Genomic DNA, 19,956 nt, shown 5'->3' with positions numbered 1-19,956 from the left:
TGTGTGTGTGTGTGTGTGTGTGTTTGTGTGTGCGTGCATGAGCGGGGCTGGCCTCGGTAAGGTCCACTGGATCCCCGGCCCGGGTACTGCGATGCCAACCCTCGGGAGCAGCTCTCTGATTGGAGAACCCGTTCGTGGGACGAGGTCGGCTGAGTTCTTGAAGGCCCCGCTTGAACACGCAGACCGTACTCCTATTTAGCTCCCCATTGGTCAGAAGGTCATATTGGTCAGTTTGTTGCTGCCACAAACAAAGCATGCATTGCCCAGCATTCAGGCGCATGGAAAAGTGAATTGACGACTTGACTCTGACTTCTGGGTTTCTCCAAGCTAAGAGATGAGCAAATCCTCTACATTGGGAGTAAGGAATGACGTTATCCTGCGCGAAAGATAAAAACGCCTTTATGTATGGTTATGTAGGCCTACAACCTAGATTACAATTAGGGAATTTAGCAGACGCTTGCAAGGCGACAGGCAGCTCATCAAAAGCAGTTAGGGTTAAGTGTCTTGCTCAGGGACACATCAACACTCAGCTAGGAGGAGCTGGGGAGCGAACTAGCAACCTTTCGGTTTCAAGACAACTGCTCTACCTCCCGAGATTGTACATAACCATTTCACAGATTTTGTATGGTGATGATGCTACATGGTGAGTTACTCGAGGAAAGGGTGTTGTACAATGTGCACACTCTACAAGATACATTAAGCGCTAAAGAATGAATCGAGCCTTACTGGGACCAGGTAAAGTTAAACCCGGGACAGTTTGACATGAAATAGGCTACCGAGGCCGACCAGAGAGACACGGCTGCATGGCTCGGTCTAGCCGGCATCACGGAATGCCCTGCTGCTAGGCAGAGTGTTGCAAAGCTCTTATCCAAAAACATGGCTCTGCCTCATACCTTTAAGGTTGTAAAACAGCCCCCCCTCCCTACTTTGTCCGTCTAATTGTGCGAATGAGTCAAAACATGATCATGGTCGTTCACATGATGGAACCACTCGGAGAACGGCTGGAAAAACCGCAGCATGCCTCCATGTCGTGGTTTGAACTCGGGTCGACGGCCCAGAGAAGCAAGGCTCAGTCAAAACTGACTTGTTTTTTTGGAGTTCAGTAAGATCCGAGACTCTTGGCCCGCAAGCATTCTTCTCGTCTCTCGCTCCCCCAATATCATGCCCCCAACCCCATCATTGTGTTTTTCTTATCCCTCTTCAAGGTAACCACGTTACTCTCCCTGACTGTAACTTTTGAGAACAGGCCCACCACAGCTCTTCTGTAAGGACCACCTCTGATGTGGCCCCTTTGAACTTCTGCCTATCGTTGTGGTAGAATACTGTCGTGGTTTCCTCAAATCTGCATCTCATTTACGTGGTTTTAGCTGAGTCTGAGTTAATATGGTTGAACTGTGGTCCAAAAAGTGCACATTAACACAACTTGGTGTTAAGCGTTGGCCTCCTTATTAATTATTTTAAGAGGAAATAAAGAACGCCACTCACTGGAATTTATGCGATCAGAGTGTAATAGTGTCTTGTTCTGTTTTCATTTCTTACGATGCAACCAAAGTTTCCAAGCAAAAAAATGAAGCCTTTCAAAGTCTTCGCTGCCCCGCCCTCCTATGTGCAATGACATGCAGGCCTCTCATGAAGTCCAGATGTGGCGCTATTGAAGTAAGCCAGAGCATTAGCCTGCATCAAAGCTCTTAAGAGAGAGAGAATAGAAGGAATAAGGCAGTGGAGGAGGAAGATCTGCAGGCCACAGCAGTCTTATTGGCTCATTCTCTGTTTTCTTACCAGTCGAAGAAGGTTTAATATGCTGCGAAGATGAAACGTGACCACTATCCTGTCCAGGCCCCTGGACAGAGCAGGGGGGTTTTCTAACGGATGTGCCTGGGTCGGGCTGAGGGTATCTGGGCTTTCAGCAAAGCTAAATTAGGATACAGGCCTGAATCAGCATCTGGTAAAACTAGACTCCTTTCCTCTTTGGTTTTGGGGAAATCATTCCACATGATGCAGTCTGAGCATGATGATGGGTGATGATGAGGGTGAGGGGTCAGTAGGTTAAAATAGCAATTGTTCCTGGTACGTTTACCAGGCCATGTGTATCCTTTAACAAAGACCTACTACTGCCTACAAACTACCTACCCTTAGCCACCACACCCCGTTTAAAAAAAACAATGTGTCTGGCTCAATCAAAGCAATGCAAGTTTATACTGATGGCCGTGTGCACGGTCAGCACTGGGGTGGCTGGGGGGGAATGGATGGAAGTGAAAAGCAGATGTTTCCAACACCTGAGTGGAGAACGCCGTATCTAACACAAACAGATGTTTTCCTTCTTTCTGCTTTCTGGGTAGTTAAGTCCAGCTGAATACATAAGAATACCGTCCAAACATTCGCCACGTTTGACAGAGCGGATGAGACCATATGGAGAAGAGGAGTGAAACCAATTATAAGAATGAAAGCAGCCATACAATGACATTCAAAGTGTGTGTGTGAGTTATCCCTGCACAACAAAACTCTTGTGAGTGCGCTCTTTGCAGGATGCGGTTGCAAATGAGAACCATGTGTAACCTACATAACGTCCTCACATACCAGCTTCCTTATGAGCAACTTAACGACCTCAGCTCCACTCCCACATCTCATCTCATTATCCATTCTAAATCTCAAGAAACCTCACGCCTTATCCTCCTCATCATGTTCCAATACATCATTTGCCTAGGCTTATCTGCGTCACACGACAGGATTTACGGTATCGCCTTTTTTCTTCCACTTCTGTAAATTTCTGTGGGGCTGCCTACAGGCTGAGGCCTCTGTGCTGATTGGACAGGCAGCAGAAGATGGCCGGTCCTGTTATGCAGTTTCCACATGACGTTTCAACTGGTCAGCAGACTGAGATAGTAGAAGTGATCAAATAAGAATTTTCAATCAAGGATGTACAGGTCATGGATGGATGGGTAGGTTTGCGGTGCTTGTAATTAGGAAACTTTATTTAAACAAAAAAGGAAAGTATGACAGTACTGTACTTGGAATACATGAATTTAGGTGAAAAGTGAGAGAGAAAAGGGCAGCTGCTGCATGGATATCTTCTTTGTTGGAATATTCTCACAAACAACTGATTCATTTCACACACGGCTAGGAAATATGTCTTGTCACACACACACACACACACACACACACACACACACACACACACACACACACACACACACACACACACACATACAGGAGGAAAGAAAGGGGAAGAAGACGCTGAGGTTCTGTTTCTTGGGTTCTCTCAGACCGACCAGAGGAGCGAAACAAACATCACAAAGTGACGTGCAATGCTTGACTCGTGTAAACAGACTCTAACAAATACCCCAACTGGTTGGAGGCAAGGAGCAGGTTTGCGCAACGTCTGCAGATACTAAGATGTCCACTCAAAAACACCAGCTGAACCCAGAAAACCCCCATTGTGTTGTTCCGATGCACCGGCAGAATTTGCCCATTTTTGTTTCCCAAGATGGAATTTCCAAATCAATCTCTCCTAAAATCCCCATGCCTCCCTCAACAACAACAACACACACACACACACACACACACACACACACACACACACACACACACACACACACACACACACACACACACACACACACACACACACACACAAACACACACTTGATCTGTTTGAATTCCAGATGTTTTACATGGAATCATGGAATTCTCTCCCATCTCTTCCAACTGTGACTTAACTTATGACCCCCTCCCCCCCCCTCTCTCTCTTTCCCATTCCCTCTCCAAACCGAACCCCGTGACTTTATTAGCCACGCGCCAGTTTAAATGCAAACCAGAACAGTATTAATCACTTTTGCACAATAGGAAAAATCCCTCATCAGCTGAATTACATAATCCCCCTGCCTGCCTGTACTGTATTTAAAACACGCCATGCAGTCCTGTTTCCTCTCTTTGGGTTTTCAATCATTTGCCATCTTATGTGACACGCCAAACTAAAATGGAGATGTTTATTTGAATTATTATCAAGGCAGTGCAGGAAACGCCTTAGCTTGTCGATTGATGAAGCACATTCACTGGCTCATGGCTCACATTTGGATTGCACACATGTGTCTGTTATTATAAAGGCCTATATTCAAAGGTTAAAACACGCACACCCACGCTATCTTCCACCCTATGGGTATTTTGTTTATTGTGTGTGTGTGTGTGTGTGTGTGTGTGTGTGTGTGTGTGTGTGTGTGTGTGTGTGTGTGTGTGTGTGTGTGTGTGTGTGTGTGTGTGTGTGTGTGTGTGTGTGTGTGTGTGTGTGTGTGTGTGGAGTATTAACACAATCTTCTTCGTTACTGTTTCTACTTAACTCTTGGACACGGCCTGTTTTTTCCGTCCCTCTTTTCATTGCTACAAGTTTCCGAGCCCCAGCGGTGGATGTCGGAGTAGGAGTGGAGCTGTCGGGGAAGCATGAGAGCTGGAGGTACTGGTGATGGAGCTTTTAGATGTGAATGTTAGTTTCTTTCAGTTAATCGAAGTGTTAGGAGAGAGATTCAGCAAGAGAGCGGTTACGTCACCATTGTAGCTAGTGTCATCACGTGATCTTTAGAAAACGCGGTTAAAATATATTTATACGGTTTAGAAAGTGTGGTTAAAATGTCATTTTTTAAAACAGCTACTTGCCAGACATGAAAATGAGCTGAAATGAGAGAAGATTAAAAAACAAAGCACAAGTGTTTATGAAGTTCATTTATTTCGTAAGAAAGTTAGGAAATGGAAGAAATTCCGCCAAGGCACAGTCACGTTGAGAAAACTAGGTGGGTCATCATTATTATCATCATCATTAGTATTATCATCATTATTGTGAGCTAGCTAGGACCCTTAGCTCAGTGGTATAGGAGAAAGCACCAAGACTTGAGAATCGTAAACACTTACAATGACAAAAAGAAGTCATTTGTTTTAGATCTTTGATTTATTTCATTTGAGATAGATAGAAAAAAACAAACACCAATAAAAAAAACTACAATCAAGTTTCAAGAAAAATACCCCGTCCCTTTCAGTTTCCCCCAAATATAAAATTAAGGCCACATTTTCTGTCACTGTCCAGCAGGACTTAAAAATGACAATGTACAAAGAAACAACCCATACTCACAGAGGACAAAAATAACAACAATAGTAATAGTCACAATAATAATGACAACATCACTGCTCATAATACTCATCAAAGATTGGTAGGCTAGACAAAAAGAATGGTTTCGGACAGACTTTTATAAAATCACTTTACTCAAGTAAGAGTGCTTTTCATGCTTCTTAAGTTTATTTCCCTTTTTCTTATCAATACTGGCTCTTCAACATTTTATCTTCACTGGAAATTTTACTGTGACTATAAAGTCACTGCAGTTTTCAAGTGTATACACGCGCATTCGTGTCTATGTGTGTGCGTACATGCTTGTGCATAGTTGTGCATGCACATTTAATGTTTATTCGCTTGTGTACTCTTGAGACGAGAGTAAAAAATAAAGAGGACAGTCCAAGGGGCTGACATGCTTCAATAGAGGTGCAAACACACAATGACCCCTGACCCTTGGCTAAAACAACAACACAACAAAAAAATACATTGAAAAAGGCTAAACCAAACAGCAACAAGCTGGCGTCAACAAACCACAAAGGAGGAGAGAGAACAGGGTTGAAAATAAGAGACAGAGGGGGCGGAAAAAAGCGAGGGAGGAAAAAAGAGAAAAAAATTGAGGAAAAAGAGCAGACAAATTCTTCTTCCGTGTTTGGTTTAGCCGGCGAAGCCGCACTTCGTCGCCGACGTTCTCCTTCAACTCGGCGTTTCCCCCTATCTCCTGCTTCCATCTCTCTCCCAAACGTTCCTCTTTTAACCTCTCTCTCTGTCTCGGTCCCTCTCTATCCCCCTCCTCCTCCTCCTCCTCCTCCTCCTCCTCCTCCTCCTCCCCTCCCTGGTTCCTACACCTGGTCCAGTAGTGACCTCTTGCAGTAGAGGAGTCGGCGTGGGGTTCCGTAGCGACGGAAGAACAGCAGCACCGCCAGCGTGAGGATGACGCACACCAGCAGCATGATGGGCACCACCACGGCCGCCGCACTGCTCCCGGCCCCCGGACGCTCCCCGTCCACCTTAATGATGATCACCTCCGTGTCTTCCTCTCTGTCCACCCCCCTCTCCCTGTCCCTGTTCCTCTCCCTCTCTCTCTCCCTCTCTCTCTCCCGCTCCCTCTCCCTCTCCCTCTCTCTCTCTCTCTCCCTCTCCCGGTCCCTGGTTCTGTCTGCGTCTTCCCGGTCCTTGTCCTTGTCCCCCCTCCTCCCGTCCGTCTTGGGCTCGTCGTTGGCACAGCCCATCCAGTCGCGCAGCGCCGACTTTGGGTAGCCGGGCTCCACGCGCATCATCTGGTTGTTGTACTTCCAGTATTTGTTGGCCTTGTAGAAGTATGTGTACGCTGCGTAGAAAAGGAGGGGGAAACGATTAGCAGACAACAAATGTTGGTCGGATTCCGACTCGCGAGACTAACAAGGAATTTAGAAACATGTCCTTAAGAGGCGTCTTGCTGTAGGATGTCTGCCGTCATCCTTTTTGGTTTGGATTCGACCAGCCCTGGCCACCGTTTCTCCTCCTGCTAGGTTCTACATCTGCTGCCCGAGGATGTCATGCGATAGACTTTGAGAACAGGAAGTGAATGATTGGTCCATACCCTGGTCTTTGCTCATGAAGGCAGCCTTGAGGTTGTCAGGCACGCCCTGCCACACACTGATGGACTTTGGGTAATCCCTGTCAACCGTCCGCGACTCGTGGTCGAAGCGGTAGTACCTGGAACGAGGAAGAGGGTACATGTGAGAAAGAGGAGAAGAGAGAGATGGAGAGAGAGTACATATGAGAAGGAGGAGAGAGAGATGGAGAGAGAGAGATGGAGAGAGAGTACATATGAGAAGGAGGAGAGAGAGATGGAGAGAGAGTGCATATGAGAAGGAGGAGAGAGAGATGGAGAGAGTACACTAGAGAAGGAGGAGTGAGAGAGAGATGGAGAGAGAGTACATATGAGAAGGAGGAGAGAGATGGAGAGAGTACACTTGAGAAGGAGAGAGATGGAGAGAGAGAGAGTACATGTGAGAAGGAGGAGAGTGTACATGTGAGAAAGAGGAGAAGAGAGGACTGGGTGAGAGAGAAAGAACATATGAGAAGGAGGAGAGAGAGAGGGAGAGAGCTCACGTGAACGTGAGAAGGAGAGGGGAGAGAACAGGGAGGGACAGGGCATGGAGTTGGGAGTGAGGGAAAACCAAGATTACTTAGAGACTGGAGAAGGAGAGGGAGAGCAGAGAAGGAGAGAAGGAGATGAAAGAGTGAGTGCGGTTGAGAAATCAAAAGACTGAGAGCTGGAGAGATAGTAAGGAAGCGGGAAGAACAGGCAGAGAGAGAGGGGAGCTGAGGGTTTTCCCTGAGTTTTGGTCACTAAATGTTTCCGGTCGACCACTGGTACGGTCATACAGTTTGTTACATTGTAGCATCCCTACGGTAACTTAGTATAACTTGGTAGCATGCTTGCATTGTTTTTCTGCAGATCATTGCATGTGTTGCATTTTCGTTCATACACAATCGTTATTCCACTGTAGCCTAATATATATGTGTTTATATTATTAGATAAGAACATTGTAAACAAACGTCAATGTCAAGCCCTATTTAAAGACAATGAGAGAGAGAGACAAAGAGAGAGAGTGTTTATAGGGGTGTGTACAGGCCCCAGAAGAGTAGCAAACAACAGAAACAGAACTGAACGTTAAAAGAACACTAACAGCACAGTAACAGAACAGTTTCAGAATGACACAGAACAGAACCAGAACTGAACAGATAGAAAGGCCAGATGCCAATGGGAGGAGTGTCTATGAGCCCACCACACAGCATTCCGCTGAGGCAATCCGTTTTTTTTAATTGCCTATGAAATATAAACGGCAGGAAATCTCAGAGCAAATGATGCTTTGGATTTTATAGTTTTTATGCTCTCTCTATTACTGTCTTGAGCATGTCGGTAATTTGAACCCTGTGGTCATGGAACAGAAACGCTGCGTACTCGGTCGAAGCCCTTCTATTGGTCGAGGCGACCTGGTGAGGTCAACCCATGGTTCCTTTATCCCTGTGTGGGAGTTGTGAGGCCAGTGGAACCATCCAGAGTGTATTTCAGGGCCCAGCTGTCTATGTAATAAACAGACATAAACATCCATCCATACAGACATACAGTAAACCACACAACAAAAAAACACAAACACAAACACACAAACACAAATCCTTACGCCAGCCCCACACAACAGACAAACACACATACATCAACAGATAAAAAACACACAACAAAGACAAACACAAGCACCCATCAACACACACACACACACATACATCCTTACTCAAGCACCACGAAGAAAGACCCACGCACATCCATCCATGAGCACCCTGCTGTTTGCTTCTGTGTGCATGTGTGCGTGCGGGTGAGGGCGTGCGTGTACAGAAGGTCAAGCGACTCACTTGTTCCCGTGGAAGTAGTAGGTGTGTCCGTTGAGCGTGTAGTAGAGCGAGGCGTCGATCCGGTCAGTGGGCAGCCCGGTCCCCATTTCCCGCAGGCTCTTGGGAAAGCCGGGCTGCAGGCTGGACTCATCGAACACCCAGTACTTGTCTCCTGGACGACAAAGACCGGGGAGTGAGGTCGGACACAACGACAATGGAAAATGAAGGTAGCCAACGTGGTGTGTTTGGATGTCATTTGTCGTACGCGGGTAAACATCGAGTTGATGTTGCTTATTATATTGATGAAGGAGCCTGAGACTCGCGCATTTCATTGCCAGTGACTGCTGCTGTAGTTGTTGTGCATATGACAATAAACCATCTTGAATGTTGAACATTGAATCTCGAATCTAGATCTCGTTAGGGCCTTGAAATCCCGGGATTTCGGACAGAACTTCACTCGCGTCAATTGCCGCCCCTAGCACCAAGAGGAAGCGGCACGCTGCAGCACCGTTGTGATTATGTTTTGAAAGAAGCAGATCAACAAACAATCATCAACAATCTCCATATGTACAGGACCTTGTATGAAGCCGGGATGTACCAGACAGCTTTAAGAAAGCGCTATTTCAGGGGGAGTAGGACAGTGGCGCGAAGGACAGTGGGGCGGCGTGCCGCCAAGCGCTGGCACGCATCTGGTACGTCCGAAATAATGGGGGCGTTCTTTTTGACATGCCGCTTCGGCGCCAATGTGTGTTGGGCTTAAGAAGACGTTCTGGAGGCAAGAAGTCTTTCAACGTTAAAAAACAAACAAGCCGAGAGACAAAAGAAAGACGATGAAAAAAGTGAGAATCAGTTCCAGGTGGGAAGGTGTTGGCTTGGACAACACCTGTTCACATCATCTTAAAGGGCTTTCCTCTTTAGGAGAGCGTGAGCCCACTGATTTAAGAGTGGGGTTTTGATTAATACAGGCTGAATCTGAGGTTACCTTTGAAGAACGCGAACATCCCGTCTTCTCTTTCGAAAGCATTGTTGATGTGGGACGGCAAGCCTCTCCAGAAGTGACCCATCGGCATGGGGTATCCTTCCAGCACTTGGTTGTTGCGCACACGCCAGAACCACTTATCCTGAAAACAGCACACACACACACACACACACACACAGGTATATATGTTAGGACTCACTTGCACAACACGGGCGCCTACATGATCCACAAGCTCCAGGCAGTTCCCCAGGCGCCCGGTTACCTTGAAGACAAACATCTCCCCTCGGAGGATGGCGATGGTGTCGAAGTGGCCTTCGCAGATGTTGGGTCCGAAGTGAGGGGTCTCCTGGGGTTCCGTGGGATCGGGGTCTTCGTTGTACGGCGGGCGAGACGTCACGGGCGGGGGGACTGGACCCGAACTGGAGCCTAAGGTCATGGGAGAGAAAAAGAAAAGAAAAAAATGAAATAAACGGCAGCCTGTGTCATCTGTATCATTCGGTGTATATCTAGGATTTTCTGAGAGACAACAATATTCTCATCTAACATGATTCACAGGCTGCTATCACTAGTAGTTGTATATTTTCTATTTTCTATGGAAACACAAAGATACAAGACAAAACAAAGAGACCATTCTATGTCAATCTATTTAATGTCATGAATACATAAAATGATATTAAGGTAAAGTAATATGTTATCTAAAGTAAAGTCATCTTATGTAAAGTAAGGTTGTAATGTGATCTAAAGCAATATAAAGCAAAGGAATGTGATCTAAAGTAATGCAACCTAAGGTAAAGTAAAGTAAAAGTAATGTAACTCTACCATAGAGCTGCTGAATGCCTCTGCGGTCATCGTCAGGCAGCAGGAAGTTGTCGGTGTCCATCCACTGGTAGAAGGGGGCCATGATGGCGGACGGGTCGTTGGAGTGCTCCAGACCCAGAGCGTGGCCCAGCTCATGCACCGACACCAGGAACACATCATTTCCTGCCAAGAGATTTTCACACATAAAGCTCTGCAATGATGTTCAACTCCATCTCTATTCTAGTGGACTCGATCTTTGTGGTTTGTTTTTCCTTTGAGTTTTGTTTCTGATGTTTCTTACTCACATCTCTTAAACAAATGACAAAACCACGTTTGCATCGGTTCACATATTACCACCCTCTGAGACTGTTAACCCAGACATACTTACTGGCGCAGGTCCAAACTTGTTCTAACAATTTGCTTGTTACAGCAAAAAAAAACTGCTTACTAGCTTGAAAACATGGGAAACTCCCTGCTAGTTTTATTTTTTAAGTTCAGTCGCAACAGCAAAACAAAAAGTGATCTCTCCGTTTTGACGGTGATAAATTATGTTGTTATGATCCAAAATGGCGACCGCTTTCTCTCACCATACAGATCTCGGTTTCCAACGGTCCACGGCTCGGCCGCGTCGAAGTGGGTGTCCCCGCCAATGCCGTTGCTAGGGAAGTAGGCGTGCGCCAGGAAGCCCCCCTCGCCATCGAAGGGGCTGCTGTCACCGTGGAAACCCTCAGCGAAGAACAGCATGATGTCGGCGAACTCCTCCACCTTGTCTCGGATGTAGCTGTAGGGGATCTCGCGGAAGGTCAGCGGGGTCACGCCCTCCCACACCTTGAAGGCCTTCCTGATGGCCTCGTGGGTCTCGAACTCGCCCACCTTGGGGGAGTAGTTCTGGATGCTGCAGGAGGGTGGCGTCAGGTTAAACTCAATAAAATAAAACAAATGTGTGTGTGAAGTCTGGTGTCTGTGTAAGGGTCAGCCCTGAGGCTTGCTGTGTGGTATTGTACATGGGAAATTCAGTGAATGGAGGCTTCTGCGGTAGTATTCGACTCACTGTCGCTCATAACTAGCGCCTGAGTCATTGTTTATATCAAAAGTTCCAAAGGACACATCTTCTTGCCAATGTTTATTCATTGCCCAAACGGGGTTGTTTATTGTATGTTTCAGAGGTTCATAAGTCCTATTTTGGTTTTCGGGTCATTTACGTTCCGCTTGCTAAAGACCTTCTACTTCTTTCAATCACACTAGCATGCTGCTAGTTGAGGTGCCAAACGGTACAACTGCCTTATATGGGCATATGTCGTGATGTCACTTACAAGGTCTATCTAGCAGCTGGAGGCCAAAAAACCAACAGGAGGCAGCCATTTTGATTCATCAGCTGAGCCTGCTTAAGAGATGACCGAGAGTCAGTTAAATCTCTTCATCCATGTTTCAAACATGTTACATTTAAAAATATATAGTTATATCGCATACAATTCAGTTTTGACCGTGCGTGACATCGGCGACTTACGAGAAGGTGATGTCCCTCTTGTCCCACTTGAGGCCCTGGATAGCGTAGCGCTTCTTCCTCAGGTTGCTCTTAAGCTCCGAGCCAAACTTGTCTGGCACGCCGCAGCGAGGCCGCTGCATGGCCCTGCCAAACACAAGTCACACTCTGGTCAGACCGGAGGCGCTGGAAAACACACGCTGGAAGCATGTCTACTGAACAAAACGTTTCAGCAAAACTATGGTGGGAAGCAGTTGAGTCCAAAATATTTTTCAGTTCGGTCTGCCCGCTACAAACCCAAAGAGGATGAACTTTTGGAGGATCGATCTCCACCTTCGTTATTTGTGAATCAGCGGTCTACTAAATTCTGACGTATTATCATTGATTGCCCAGCTTAGCATTCATGTTCTGCTACCTGATAGCACCCTCCTAGCTAGCACATGTATCATATTAAAACAATCCATATTATTATCAAACAGGAAGAATAGATTAATCTTCTCCACCTTACATTTAGCAGACACCTTAATCCAGGTGAAACCCAAGAAACACCATTAAGAAAGATGAGGTTCATTATTAATGTGAGTATTTGCATCGGTGCATTGCCGTCGTTACACAGAGTATCTCTCACTGGATGGTGTTGGCGTCGATGGAGCCCGTGACGGTGAGGCCGTAGAACCTCTGCATGGCTGCGATGGCGGAGGGGACGGACTGCGGGGAGCGGAGCGCGTGCGTCCGCATGTCACCGGGAGGCAGGTACCCATACTGCTGTAGCCATGACTACCGGGAGAGGGAGACGAGAGCGTCAGTCAAAGAAGTCATCTGACAAAGTTAGTGAGTGGTGGAAATGCACGTTTTCTTTTGTTTGTTAATAATTCGAATCGATTTTCGTGAAGTGATTTGAAAAAATATTCAAATAAACTTTAGAAATATACTAGGAAGATTATCAAAATTAATGCAAAATTATAAATTCAGGTTATAGCACGATGAAAACGATCTTGAATAAAGCATAAAATGAAATTGCCAAGTGAGATAAACATTAAAAGAGATGAGAGAATTATGAAGGTTCTCTTGTAAACACATTCTGCAGGGTTGGATTTTATATCAACATGATAATGACTGGGCTGAAAGGGCCTACCATCGGTCTAATGGTACCATTGGGTTAGCTGTGTGACACAACTCTCGCTATACATCTGTTACATAGTGGTAATAGTCATGTAGGTAGTGAGATATGGCACACAAACGTAACTACATTTCATAGAAACGGTCAACAAAGGGAGAGAAGTAACAGCAACATGATATCAGCATAATGGCCCCACACTATGTTACAGTTATTTAGAAGACGCTTTCGTCCAAAGCGACTTACAATAAGTGCATTCAACAATGAGGATTCACCCCAAAAAAGTGCAAGAATAATTTATGTCAAGATTCTAAAAATAAGCAAAGCAATTCAAATATAACATATTGTTTATATATTGATTACACTTTAAAATATAGAAACAAGATGTTATATTTTAATGAAAAACTATTTCACTTTCAACATCTTTGTTGGCACAAAGTAATTTTACCCTCAATGCCAGTCCACCTTAACTGTTCTGCAGGCTGAAACATGTCTTGGAACAAAGAGAAAGGTCAGGTTTCAACCCAGAGTTGCTTCTTCATGTGGAGGAAAACCAACCTGGAATTGCTCTGAGTAAAAGTCTAGGAAGATTTCCGAAGGTTAACACTGTCATTAAACTACATTTGGGCTCTTCGTTACCTATCAACCCACAATGGTTGAGTCTTAAATGGACGCAAATTAAACATATGTTTAATACTATACTATAGGACTATATATTATCTAACTTGACGAGATAGAACTTCTAAGAACCAACTGCAACAAGATAGTTAAGTTATAGTTAGTAGCTTGAAGAGCATATGACAGAACTATCATTCAATGACCCAGAATCCCCCCCCCCCACACCTCAAAAAACAGTTCAGTGGACTTCACTCAAATGGATCTAAACACTAGCTGGGTGGGTGAACTGAATGCCAGCTTGCGTTTAGAACCGATATGGCCGCTTTAAAACCTTGATTCCAGGTGCCACATGTTATGGTCTCCTTCCTAATGTGCCCTTATAAGCTATTAACCTTAACACCCACGTTCACACCAGAGCCGTGGGAAGTTATACCGAATACCTTGTGAGCTACGAGGGCGGTATAAATTATAGCCCAACCCGGTGAAGCTGTGTCCCACAGTAGTGCACGTGGTCGTGGTGTTGCCCGGATCCCAGACGTGCACGCCCCAGGATGTGAGGAACGTGAGTCCCTGAGTGGGCTTCATTGTTTGTTTAACAAGGCGAGCGATCATGGATGTTGAATCAAACTATAACCAAGTCTGTAAGGGACCGAAATAGACCATTTATATTAAAATAAAACAATATTGATCCAGGTTTAGTTTGTGGCCGTCCCCCCTTGAGTTCTGTTCCCTGGAGATTCTGAGAGAGATCTACATAAGGGGTGCTTTATGGCTTGGTTAATAACAGCAGTGACTACGACCGGTGTGTGTGAGAGTGTGTGTGTGTGTGTGTGTGGAGTGGGAGGAGAGACTAGATGAAAGCCTGGTAATTAAAAGAGATGGAGAGGGGGTTGCAAAGGGAGAGGAGCGAAGGGGGAGGGAGGGAGAGAGAGAGAGAGAGAGAGAGAGAGAGAGAGAGAGAGAGAGAGAGAGAGAGAGAGAGAGAGAGAGAGAGAGAGAGAGAGAGAGAGAGAGAGAGAGAGAGAGAGAGAGAGAGAGAGAGAGAGAGAGAGAGAGAGAGAGAGAGAGAGAGAGAGCAGGGGAAAGATATAGAGAGAGATAGAAAGAAGGAGCGGGACAGATTCCAGACAGAGGGAGGAGGAGAGTGGGAGGGAGGGAGGGAGATGGGACAACGATAGGGAGTGCTACAGGGTAGGCCGTTTTGGGCTTGGCAGTGGTAGTGGCTGTACGGCCTGTATTTATTGAACTTTACTTCCTCTACACTAGTCCAAACCTCAGTGGCCAGTCCTGTAGCATGTCAGCTGACTAGAGGGACCGCGGGAAATATCTCCCACTCTCTTTCTCTCCCTCTACTTAATGCTGCTTGATTGATAAGGAAAATAAACATATACATTGATTTTCCATTTTGCTCAGATCTCCCTCGCGCCACTTCTCGGTCTCTCTTCCACTCTCATTTTTTGTCTCTACCTTTCTCTCTCTCTTTCACTCCATCTACCTCCTCTCTCATTCCCCCTTCCTTCTATCTCTTTCCTTTGACCCTCAATCAATACAACCGCAACCCCAGAGTTCTAACTAACAACCATACGGTGACACTCTGAGGTGTGTGTGTGTATGTTTGTGTGTGTGTGTCTTTGAAATAGTCCTCCATAGCTCATAAGTGAGTGTTGACGATGGCCTGCTTATATTTGAAGGCCCCTCCTTTTTTTGTGAAAAGGGCCTTTTTTCTGTTGTTTATTAAATTCTCATGTTGACTTGAGTTCAGTGGAGAAGGCAGCTAGAGAATGACGTGCTCCCCTCCGCCCCTTAACGCGACCCCCCCCCCCCCCTCCTGATACTGGGCTCTTTAAGTGATTCCCTTGTGATTCCCTTGAGATTATTTTCATCCGAGGAGGACAGTCCCACATTGCCTCACTTCTTGTTATTATGACTACACTCGACACTATGACTCTTGGTTCCCGGTAAAAATAGCGTGGATGACGTCAAACTTTGTGCAACGTATTACCATTAAGCTAATATAGGTTATTGGTCAATATTATTTTGCTTTAACTCTGTTGATACTACCCCCCCCCTCAAGAAAACAAGTGGTTGCTATGCATGTCAGCAGCCTTCACGTAGGAGGATGGTGAGAAAAGGGGGGGGGGGAGAAAAGGGGAGAAAGAGAGTTTCAAAGCAAGAGAAAGAAATAGAGATAGAAAGAGAGACAGGGAGAAATATATAGAGACAGAGAAAGAGATGGGGACGGCGGGTTGAGTGTGTTTAAGAGAAGAAAGACAGAAGCGAATGAGAAAGAGAGAAAGATCGCATTCGGGGGGAAATAAAGAAGAGTCAGTTGTTCCGTTCGGTCGGGTTAGCCGGTGGACTGGGGTGAGGCGAGAGAGCGGCGCACCCAGATGAAGATCGGCTACGCTGCCCGCACCCCGTCCCCACGTCCCGCAGCCAACCCGTCTCACACGCTGCAGAACCTACGGCTCGCGTCAAACAGTGAGCACACGCCGTTAGCCTAGCGGTTGCTACGTTAAAAACTCTGTCCTGAGCGCAGGCTCGTTATGCAGAATTACATTTCTTGTGGTCGATTTTACACCATGTGTGCGTTCACTGAGCGTGGGGGGACGCAGCGCGGACCATGTGAGGTCAGCCTATACAATTCATTTATTTTACTGTGTCATATGGATCCAACTTTGGACCAATGCGGCTTTGCAAGAACAACATACATCTAATGTAATAAATAAAAATCCTGACCTCTGAAGGCCGCCTGTGTGTTGCCACGTGTACAGTGACCCCCTCCCACAGCTGAGCATGAAAACAAAGCCTGGGGCCAAGAATAAGAGATCTAACGGGTAAGAAGGAACAAAACAAGTGCTTCTGCCAGAGACCTTTTAGCAGTAAATCCTCAGTCTGGTCCAACGCCAGAGAAGCGTCTCAGAATATCTTCTTTTTTTTTAAGACGTAAAACCTGATTGTGTCCCGTTTCACTTCCTGTACGAACAGGAAATGAGGCAATGCCCTTCCTCCATTGTTTCCTCGGAAACGCAGAGGGTCGTGCCATCTAGGATGTCGGGCGGTTCCGACTAACCCTTACTCATCCTTCCTTCCCTTGTTCCCTCTGGCCTTCTCCCCTTCCCCCTCTCTCTCTCTCTCTCTCTCTCTCTCTGCTCTGCCATGGCTGTTCCGTAGATGACTGAACTGCAGCTGTAAGGGCCGGCCCGGCAGTGGAAACCTACCAGGACTTTAATTACAGCGTGCTGGCCGAGGCATGGGCGAGAGACATAGGGCCTGTGTGGGACATTTCCTGTCTCTTTGAATTAGCGGATGGCTTCATCTCTCAATGTCTCGCTGCCAGATTCCATCGTCGCCGGCGACACAATGGCCGCCCTTCTTGAGTAATTTTTCCGGAAGAGCGGGTTAAAGTTTGAACAGCCTCCCCTCTATTCTCCGTGTCCCCCGAATAGTTAGTCTCTCACTTTGAACTCGATGACATCAACTTAGGGTCTGCTGTGTGTGTGTGTGGGTATGTGTGTCTTTGAATGTGCACGAGTGTCTTTGTGTCTGTGTGAGTTTGTATTAAATATTGCGTTCTGGGGTATTTGTGCGTACATGCACACTGATGCAGGTTTACACTTACATTTGCTTTAATATTTGTGTGTGCGGATGTGTGAGTGTTGGCACATTGTTTTGTATGTGGGTCCGTGTCCGTGTGTTTCCGTGCATGCTTGTGTGTGTGTGTGTGTGTGTGTGTGTGTGTGTGTGTGTGTGTGTGTGTGTGTGTGTGTGTGTGTGTGTGTGTGTGTGTGTGTGTGTGTGTGTTGGCACATTGTTGCGGTTGTGTATGTATGTACGTGTGTGTCCGTTGTGGTTTGTCATTGTCAGCTGTTTAGGGGGTGACGACAATAATGTCTTAATAAGGAAGAGGAAGTCCCCTACCCACTTCCTGCCATAACCTCACACCACAGGATATGACCCGCAGCGGTCTGCTCACCCCGGCCTAAGACCCCCCCCCCCCCCCCCCCCCCACTAGATTGCCTGCCTCTGCAGACTGCCTGACTAGGGCACTAAAAGCTCTATTACCGTCAAACATAAATACCCAAATATCTGTGGGCAAATTCAGAGTAAGAGGCCGGGATCTGATTTCTCTGGGAGAAATGGCGTCGTAAACGTTGCCTTCTGAAATCTATGAAACATGGACGCGGAGCAGCACTGGGGCAGACCTGAAGGTGGAGAGCTGATGGAGTGATTAGATAGATAGTTTTCTCTTCATCCCTACTAGTTAATGTCTATCACAGCTTTGGAGGTGCGTTACTGTAGAAGCTGATAGTGTTAATGCTATGCTTGACGGTACAATGTAGGTCAATGGAGATGCGTTTTTTTCCACTGGCACCGGCTGGAACTGCCATTCAGGGGACGCAGTCATCATAGAGAAAAATGATAACTAGGAGTGGGACTTTTAGGGACATTCATTCACAATGTGACCCCTCTGGAGCGCTCTGGGTTTAATACATGCATGACACACAGATGCACACACGCACATGCACATGCACACACACACACACACACACACACACACACACACACACACACACACACACACACACACACACACACACACACACACACACACACACACACAATGTAATGATATGAAGGGAAACAGGTGTGTATAGGACCTCACTTCCCTCCCTGCAACATAAACAGAGAACTTCCTTTCATTGCGGCACTGATAGTGGCTTTGAATAGAATAGAGTACAATAGAATATGATTGAATATAATTAAATATTATGGAACATTATAAAAGAGCATAGAATATATATAATAATAGCATTTGACAGAATAGAACAGAAAACAACCGAATACGATTTGAGAGAATAGAATAGACTAGAATAAAACGTTTGTTAATCAGCTTCGGTGCTTGTTTCCACATCTCACCAGGGCTTAGAGCCAGAAAAAAGCTCCCTTAACTGATGACATGTGTCAACAACCCCATCGCAGCTTCCACGTGAATACGCCCAAAGACCCACAACTTGGACCCCCCAAAACCCATCAAAAGGAGAATGAAAAGCCAGACACGTTTGCGCTGACCGCGTGTTGAAACAGTTTTCCTCCTCTTGTTCTTCGGCTTTCGAGCACTCAGCAGTTTTTGGGTGTTTTTAATTAGGGCTATCTTCATTATGGTCTGCTTCCTCCAACCCAAGTCAGAAGAACTCTCCTCACCCCTCAAGTCTGCGTGACAAATCAAACCCTACATGCAAGATCGTAGCATCAAACCTGGCTAAACTAGGGGAGGTCATTCCAGTGAATACTGTTTAAAGGAAAGTAAGGGTGAATGAATGCACATGTAGGCGTAATGTCTTTGAAACGACGTGTCTCACCTCCGGCTTCACCTCTCGCTGCGTTGCTCCTTGCGCGTTCAGCTCCAGCGCCAGCGCCAGCAGCACGAGTTGGGCGATCGTTTTAATCCCAAATGCCATCCCTTGCACTCGAAAAAAGAAATAGCCTAACTAAACTTAACGGTTGCCTATAAAACGAACTGGTTGACTTGTTGTCAGAACATTATGCTGGAGAAAAAAACTTGCCACACCGAATCCCTGAAAGTACGGAAGAACAAAACAACCCCCCAAAAAAGTGATACCACCACGGCTCAACCGCGAAGACTTTGCTTTCTATTATTTACACGGCTTGTTTTCCGCTATTTTAACGCATTATTCCCAATAGGCGACTTTAACAATAGAGTTGAAAGTTCTCAAATCTCTCTAGATTCTATCCTAGATAGTGTTGAGAGATAACGGCTCCCTTTTTCTGCAGATGTTACAATCAGGTTATTTAAACAAAACCACCGTCCTGAGTATTAAAGCCGGAGTCTTATCTTTGCTGGCTTGTTGTTGCTTTATTTTGATCCGGCAGTCTCTCCCCTTCTTCCTCCCACCGCTGCAGACGTGGTAGTTTGATGGTCCCCCGAGGAGTCCCGCGATGGAAAATAGAGATCTGTAAAGCTCCCCCCTCCGGATTAGCCCATCCCATAACATGGACCGTATCCATGAATGTGCTGACCTTGGCGTTAAACTTGACGTAGTCTGCTCTTATTGAGAAAAAAGGGCTTTGCACACATATGATGTCCTGTTCTTTCTATTGGATGTGATTTTCACTACCAAGGACCAACACTTATATTATACCATTGAATTATTGGGCCTGCTGCTTATAAGGGTAAGGGTTTGAGTCAATTGAACAGCCTTATCTTAAGAAGACATATGCCTGCTAGCCTAAATGCCATGTTTAAATGTGTGATTAAGAATTGAAATAAGACATTATCCCATAGACAGAACAGACAAATTACAACATTTCCTTCTGCTGACTGAGTGGTTTAAGACCATTAGTTAAGAAACAAAATAGACACAACTATGTAGGAATAACCTTCATTAATTCATGATTGAACAGAATATGTTCATTCATCGATTCTTTATGTAATGCCAATGTAACCCGTATAATAGGCTACATAAATG

At 45.9% G+C, this 19,956-nt stretch overlaps 1 protein-coding gene across 1 annotated transcript; it reads right to left on the bottom strand.

Moving 5' to 3' along the window:
• Nucleotides 1-4,698: 4,698 nt before the first annotated feature.
• Nucleotides 4,699-19,432, bottom strand: mmp14b (matrix metallopeptidase 14b (membrane-inserted)). Its single transcript, XM_030364228.1, has 10 exons — nt 18,829-19,432; nt 12,359-12,507; nt 11,755-11,877; nt 10,835-11,142; nt 10,269-10,430; nt 9,712-9,875; nt 9,453-9,591; nt 8,492-8,642; nt 6,675-6,790; nt 4,699-6,422 (listed from the first exon to the last, which is right to left on the bottom strand). The coding sequence occupies exons 1-10, from the start codon at nt 18,925-18,927 to the stop codon at nt 5,935-5,937; spliced, it is 1,899 nt and encodes a 632-aa protein (XP_030220088.1). The 5' UTR covers nt 18,928-19,432; the 3' UTR covers nt 4,699-5,934.
• Between the last annotated feature and the right edge of the window lie 524 nt (nt 19,433-19,956).

This window comes from Gadus morhua, chromosome 8, assembly GCF_902167405.1.
Source record: "Gadus morhua chromosome 8, gadMor3.0, whole genome shotgun sequence".
Classification (NCBI taxonomy): domain Eukaryota; kingdom Metazoa; phylum Chordata; class Actinopteri; order Gadiformes; family Gadidae; genus Gadus; species Gadus morhua.
This window is presented reverse-complemented; position numbering and strand designations above follow the sequence as displayed.

Excerpts from the sequence above, each read along its gene's own strand:
- mmp14b (XM_030364228.1), bottom strand. The coding sequence starts at position 18,927 with ATGGCATTTGGGATTAAAACGATCGCCCAACTCGTGCTGCTGGCGCTG. Across the intron at positions 11,878-12,358 it reads ATCGACGCCAACACCATCCA|GGCCATGCAGCGGCCTCGCT; the intron begins GTGAGAGATACT and ends TGTGTTTGGCAG. Across the intron at positions 9,592-9,711 it reads GGGAGATGTTTGTCTTCAAG|GATAAGTGGTTCTGGCGTGT; the intron begins GTAACCGGGCGC and ends TGCTGTTTTCAG.